The 7,544-nt window shown below is 42.6% G+C and overlaps 1 protein-coding gene across 1 annotated transcript; it reads right to left on the reverse strand.

Annotated features, from left to right (window-relative positions):
• Positions 1 to 4,145: 4,145 nt before the first annotated feature.
• On the reverse strand, positions 4,146 to 6,195 carry LOC134867795 (ADP-ribosylation factor-like protein 4C). Its single transcript, XM_063888615.1, has one exon. The coding sequence runs from the start codon at positions 5,617 to 5,619 to the stop codon at positions 5,041 to 5,043; it is 579 nt and encodes a 192-aa protein (XP_063744685.1). The 5' UTR covers positions 5,620 to 6,195; the 3' UTR covers positions 4,146 to 5,040.
• Positions 6,196 to 7,544: the final 1,349 nt, after the last annotated feature.

A 7,544-nucleotide genomic window follows, 5' to 3' on the forward strand; every position in this document is an offset into this window, starting at 1 on the left:
CGGTCACATGACTTCACGTCACCACCGCTAAGCTAAAGGAGGCTAATGTTGGGCTGTAAAGGAACTACAGCACGGTCACATGACTTCACCTCACCACCGCTAAGCTAAAGGAGGCTAATGTTGGGCTATAAAGGAACTACAGCACAGTCACATGACTTCACCTCACCACCGCTAAGCTAAAGGCTGTTTAAGTATTCTGCCTTCTCTTTAAGGGATGCAACAATGTCTCTGTTGTGATATAAAGTTCCCAAGAGAACCAGTTTTATCCACCGCTCTTGTACCTCGAAGGTTCAGTAGAGTACACAAACGTGAACCAGGCTGGTATTAATTTATCCACAACCCTCGGCCTCCGGGAGACGATAGAAAGACTCTGCTGTCGGGCTTTTGCACTGTCAGCGTTTAATCTTTTAATTTCTGCTGTGATTGTTGCCGCTCTGTAATCAGCAGTTAGTTTTGCTCCAGCAGAGACACTCTGTTCCTGCTTTAAGGAGATAATTGGAGAGCTGATGGAAACAACAACAAGGACTGCAGGAGGAGTGGTGGGGGGGGGCTTATTCTGACTTGTTCCCTGCAAGAACATAATGTCTGGTTTGTCCTTCAACTGGTCTTTATTCGTGGTATGTGATCAGTGGCTGTTATCACTGTTTCCAACATGTCATGATGTCTCTTGTCCAAATCAATACAAGAATTTGATTCTATAATCTCCCAGTCTGGCACACTGAACATCTCAAAAGGCAGCCTTACCCAAAGTAGATGTTGTGCTCGACCTGCAGTGCTACGACACATTAGCGTCATTTAAAAAAAGACAAGGAGAAGCGGCTCTGCAGCTTGTTGTGCTGCAGGTTGTGAATGCTCAGCTACTTTTGCTGAAAGTGAAATCTGTTCCTCTGACAGAAACAAGGACACCTCTCTCTGGAGGCATCGGGTGTTTGGAGGGTTTTATAGGCCGATCTGAGCTGCACACATCTGCCCTGCCTCCGTCTATCCAGCACGTTTCAGAGTGACAAGTGGGTCAAATTTAAAAGCAGATCCTCACTGCACCAGCCCCTAATGAGAGGAGACAACCTGCATCACATACTACATTTTATTATATCTAGACCAGTTTCAAAAAGAGGCCAAAGGAGGGACTGTTGCATTTTTGTCAACTTTTTGTATTAAACTCAAACAAACTGCACTTTGTGCTGTTTGGCACTTCTGGTTAGACGCTATCTAATATTTTACATGTATCAAATATTACTATTTATATAGATTTATAGATGTCTTCTTACCAGCCTTTCGCAATACTTTATTTTTAATGGATTTATGACTTTAAATAGTTTCCTCCTGATGTATACAGTATCTTCAATCTCACAAGGAGAAATGTCTGTTGTTGCTGCACCTTGTACGCATTTCTGTTGCAGACTGCAGCTGTGGTCGACAATAAACCTTACCTTTTTACCAAGACACACGACATATTCAGACAAGGTTCCTGCAAACAGTATATCTAGGATATCACGGGGACTTTTGAAGGACAAATAATAAGAGTATTTGTTTTGTGTTCGCTCATCAGGGGTGAACTTTCCTCCACATGAATTCTGAGTCAACACAGACTGGAGACAAATAAAGATGAACTACAACTGAAACCGTGCCGGAAATCTGGCTCATTTAAAGAAATAAATGACCCAAAGCTTTTTACTTTAAAAGTAGAAGTACTCAGATATTGTACTTGAGTAAAGTAGAAGTACTCCGATCTTGTACTTGAGTAAAGTAGAAGTACTCAGGTCTTGTACTTGAGTAAAGTAGAAGTACTCAGGTCTTGTACTTGAGTAAAGTAGAAGTACTCAGGTCTTGTACTTGAGTTAAAGTAGAAGTACTCAGGTCTTGTACTTGAGTAAAGTAGAAGTACTCAGATCTTGTACTTGAGTAAAGTAGAAGTACTCAGATCTTGTACTTGAGTAAAGTAGAAGTACTCCGATCTTGTACTTGAGTAAAGTAGAAGTACTCAGGTCTTGTTCTTGAGTAAAGTAGAAGTACTCAGGTCTTGTACTTGAGTAAAGTAGAAGTACTCCGATCTTGTACTTGAGTAAAGTAGAAGTACTCAGGTCTTGTTCTTGAGTAAAGTAGAAGTACTCAGGTCTTGTACTTGAGTAAAGTAGAAGTACTCAGGTCTTGTACTTGAGTAAAGTAGAAGTACTCAGATCTTGTACTTGAGTAAAGTAGAAGTACTCAGATCTTGTACTTGAGTAAAGTAGAAGTACTCAGGTCTTGTACTTGAGTAAAGTAGAAGTACTCAGATCTTGTACTTGAGTAAAGTAGAAGTACTCAGGTCTTGTACTTGAGTAAATTAGAAGTACCAGAGTGTAGGAATACTCTGTCACAGTAAAAGTATTCTAAATGTTCCTCCAGTGAAAGTAGAAAGTACTCTCCTCTAAATGTACTTAAAGTAGCGACAGTAAAAGTAGTCATTGTCTGATTGGTCCATTTCAGAATAATATCTCTGATATGTTTTATAATGATTGATCATTAAAGTGTTCTCAGAGCTGGTAAAGGTGCAGCTAGTTTGAATGGCTTTGTATACTGCAGGGTAGCTGCTGGATTTACTGCAGGTGAACTACAGTCTGATTTAAGGGATTATATTCACCATCATTAATCCAGATCTACCTAGCAACTAAATTAAATACATGTAGTGGAGTAAAAGTACTCCATTTACCTCTGAAATATAGGGGAGTAGAAGTACAGAGGAGCATAAAATAGAAATACTCAAGTAAAGTACAAGTACCTCAACATTAATTACAGGGCTTGAGTAAATGTACTTGAAAATGAAACCATCAGGCTTCAAACACGGTGCAGACATGACATGCATGACCCTCTGCGGGGGAAGACATGATGTGTGTGTGTCTCGGGGGGGGGGGGAGAGGTGTTGGTGCTGCAGGAAGGAAGTAAGGAAGAGAAACCGGTTTCTAAAATTATGGGTTGGTTCTGCTACGCTGTTGCCATGGCGACGTGTAGTCCTGAAATGACAGGGGAAACCTCTCCGAGCATCACATTCACAGCGTGCAGGCTTTCAAAAATGGAACCAAATCCGAATCCAAAGGCTTTTTTAACATTCTGTTGAAGGTACTGTTTGGGGTGTATCCCCTCTCCTGTAGGTGTTAGTGCATGTCAATGGTCTGCAGAGGCCTGTGACAGTAGAGGCACTGAATACTAACATGAACCTGAAAATAAGAATAAAAGGTCCATTTTTGTCGGGGTTTCTTCTCTCTTTGTATAATATCTCTCGGGTGTTGTTTCCTTTGCTCTGTGTGTGAAGGAATCCTCGTAATGAGCTCTGGAGTGTAAATTAGGATGCCTTTGTTGTATCTGTTTCTTCTATAAAAACCTTTCAGGACACATGCTGGTGTCGGCAGGAGATCAGTCTTACAGGAAATAAGAAAACACTATCGCTGTACTATAGACAAATTCATCATCATTTCTAGGACTGTCCTCTCATCTCTGTTTGGTTTTTGTCGAACCTCCACACAGGAATGAATCCATGAATATGTTGCGTATGTTTTTACGTCAAATCTAAATCTGAAGGAGTAAAGTATACTTTGAATTCAAGCTGAATAATTGATTCATTTTACAATCTATTATTCATTCATGTTTTTACAGAAAAACAACAAAAACAGTCACCAGCTTCTTAAAATGGGACAATTCGCTGATTTCCTTCAACTTCTATTATGCTTTTGGGGACATTTTGAGGATTTATGGACCAAGCCAATAAATCCCTTACTGCAGGAAATAAATGGCACATTAATCCTGAATAATAAACACTATTTTGTAATTTACGTGCAGAAAATGATGAACAATTCTGAGGCTGAGCAGAAACGCTGATTCAGCAGCTTTTAGATGTAGCTCACACACAGGAAACAGGCTTTTTAATGCGGGAATAAAAGTCAAATAATTCAGAGGAGGATTAACGGCACTCAGAACATACATCTGTAACGGTGGTCGCTGCTGCTGTGAGGCAGTAGACTCTGCACCGCATTGCAGATCCATAAAACCAGCTCCGGCTCTAAATGTGCAGGAGACAGAAATGTTAGTTTGAACCTCTCTGCAGGCTCTGTGACCCCGCCAGAACCACACCTGGATGAAGAAATCCTGCAGGTTAAAGGTCGACACACTCTTGGTGCAAAAGAAGAAGAACAGTTGTGGATTTTTTTCATCTTTTAATATTCAAAAAATACTTCAATTTTGGCTTCTTTAGTACATAAAGCACCTGGATCTGCTCCTCTATATTTATGCATACAGTGTCTGTTAGGTTGTGGGAAATGAAAAGTGCAAAGTGGTGGACCCTGACCTCCGTCCACCAGCAGAGGAAAGGCTACTTCAACGCTCCCACAGGAAACAAAAAAACAGTCAGCATGATTCACAGATTATCCCAAAAAAAACACAACAGAGTGACCCGAGCCACGTGCAAAACCAAACCCCCACAGCTGGACTTCCTGTGGGGTGGAAATCAAAATGCCATGGAGTGAGCTTCTTCTTCTGTGGTTAAAGCAGCAGATAAGGCGGGCCAGCCGCTCCTCTTCCTCTACAGAGGAGGATCGGGGCTAGGTGAGGAAATGCTTTGGGGCGGAGACCACAAAAATATCTGTGATTGAAGTCAGAAATCCCCCAAAAGTTTGATAAAATGTAGAAAACTTGGGAATAAAAGTCAGTTTTTATGCAATTCTGACTTTAATCCCAACAGCCAAAGCTATATTCACATTTTTACTTTCACTCACATCCCAAACATCTTTTCCTCTTGTGGCCCTAATCCTCTCCCGTACTCCCCCACGCTGATCTGAACAGTCCAGTGTTTCTGTCTTTTTGGTTGTATTTGTAAATCCTGCAGAAGCACTCAGCTTTCATCCAGGATCACTGCAGAGTGAACCTGTGGTGCAGCAGTCCCAGCACCAGCAGCTTCTCTTCGGCTCCAGGGTCACCTCATACAGTTTGTTCTGACTTTAATCTGCAGAAATCTGACTTTTAATCCACAACGAATCACTGCACAGTAAACTAAACCAGTCCCAGCTGGTGCTACCGCTTCTTCTTCTGCTTCAGAGACTTCCTCCTCTTCAGGATCATCTCGTACAGTTTGTCCATGCCCTCGTGCAGACCCTCGCCTATAATGGCACAGGCCGGCTGGATGTGGTAGGGGGTGGAGGGGGTCAGCTCCTGCAGGGCCAACTGCTTCTCGATGTCCACCACCGGCAGGGACTTGGGCAGGTCCTGCTTGTTGGCGATGACCAGCAGCGGGGTGCCCTGGTTCTCCGAGAACTTGGTGACTTTGTGCAGCTCGGTCTTGGCCTCCTCCAGCCGGTCCACGTCCACCGAGTCCACCACGTAGATAATGCCGTCCGTGCAGCGACTGTAGGACTTCCAGAGGGGCCTCAGCTTCTCCTGGCCCCCCACGTCCCAGAAGTGGCAGCTGATGCCCTTGGCGGTGCCGTTGCTCAGCTTGATCTTCTCGGTGTTGAAGCCGATGGTGGGCACCGTGTTCACGAACTCGTTGAATTTCAGCCTGTAGAGCACCGTGGTTTTCCCCGCAGAGTCCAGCCCCAGCATGACGATGTGCAGGGACTGGAAGGCAGAGATGTTGGAGAAGCTGTTGCCCATTTTCACGTTTCAATATCTGTTTTTGTTTTTAATCCAGCCCTGGAAGTAAAGTTTTAATCCCAGGACGCATTCGTATTCCCCTCACGCACTAACATCCATTTCCACAGTCCGCCTCCTGCGGGACAATGTGACGGTGATACCCCCCCTGTATCCTGCAGGGTTCAGCGAAACACTCCTTTTTTAACGCACGGATAGATCCAGCAGCTCCCGGGGTAATGTGTGCTTCCTGCTCCGGGGCTCCAGCCGGTACAATCAGGGTCCTCCGGTGCCGTGTGTGGCTGTCTCCTCCCCGGTCCTCCTCTCTGTTGTGAGGCTGAGAGAGAAAACACAAGACAGCAAAACAAGAGAAGCTCCACCCACCCACACACACACACACACACACACACACACACACACACACACACACACACACACACACACACACACACACACACACACACACACACACACACACACACACACACACACACACACACACAGTAACTTTACGTGCAGCACTTCCTATAAACACCTTATAGGGATCTGTGTGTTCGGAATAAAGCCTCAGAAACGGTTCCAGATTGAAGAGCATTTCTCAGGTGAGCTGCTTTGGTTTTGTCTGAAGTGTTAAATATTACAAAGAGGGGAAACAGGTGTGAGAATGTAGAGAAACACGGAGGCGTTACACCCTGTGTTGTTATCTGGTTATGGGGAGGGTCTGGGGGAAATCCTGGACGACTGCGTCTCTTGTGGTGGAGCAGGGTCATGACATGAAGGATGCACACAATACATACATTCATAATTAATAAATCATTGGTTAATTATTCAATTAAAAATAAAGAAATTGTTCATGGTCATTTAAAATGATATTTTGGAAATCATTTATATTAAAGAAATAAGAATAATATGAATCCACTGCACATTACAACACATTTTAAATGTAATAGTATTTTAAAATGAAATATGTTTAGTGCAAACAATGTTTGGTCGAATAGAAAATAACCCAGCACCAGGGATAAGACATTTCATTGTGAAAAATAACCACATCATAACATTTCATTTTAAAGTGTGTTAAAAGCAGCCAGAGAGAGAGAGAGGTCAGTCAGATTCATTTAGAGTGATTCCTAAGACTGTAGCGCCACCTAGTGAGCAACATGAGACCATAGCTGACTGCAGTCTGCAGGAGATCCATATAGAAGTACTCAGGTCTAGTACTTGAGTAAAGTAGAAGTACTCAGATCTTGTACTTGAGTAAAGTAGAAGTACTCAGGTCTAGTACTTGAGTATAGTAGAAGTACTCAGGTCTAGTACTTGAGTAAAGTAGAAGTACTCAGGTCTTGTACTTGAGTAAAGTAGTAGTACTCAGGTCTTGTACTTGAGTAAAGTAGAAGTACTCAGGTCTTGTACTTGAGTAAAGTAGAAGTACTCAGGTCTTGTACTTGAGTAAAGTAGAAGTACTCAGGTCTTGTACTTGAGTAAAGTAGAAGTACTCAGGTCTTGTACTTGAGTAAACTAGAAGTACTCAGGTCTTGTACTTGAGTAAAGTAGAAGTACTCAGATCTTGTACTTGAGTAAAGTAGTAGTACTCAGATCTTGTACTTGAGTAAAGTAGAAGTACTCAGGTCTTGTACTTGAGTAAAGTAGAAGTACTCAGGTCTTGTACTTGAGTAAAGCGAAGTACTCAGATCTTGTACTTGAGTAAACTAGAAGTACTCAGGTCTTGTACTTGAGTAAAGTAGAAGTACTCAGGTCTTGTACTTGAGTAAAGTAGAAGTACTCAGGTCTTGTACTTGAGTAAAGTAGAAGTACTCAGGTCTTGTACTTGAGTTAAAGTAGAAGTACTCAGATCTTGTACTTGAGTAAAGTAGAAGTACTCAGATCTTGTACTTGAGTAAAGTAGAAGTACTCAGATCTTGTACTTGAGTAAAGTAGAAGTACTCAGGTCT

Source organism: Eleginops maclovinus, chromosome 7, assembly GCF_036324505.1.
Source record: "Eleginops maclovinus isolate JMC-PN-2008 ecotype Puerto Natales chromosome 7, JC_Emac_rtc_rv5, whole genome shotgun sequence".
NCBI lineage: Eukaryota > Metazoa > Chordata > Actinopteri > Perciformes > Eleginopidae > Eleginops > Eleginops maclovinus.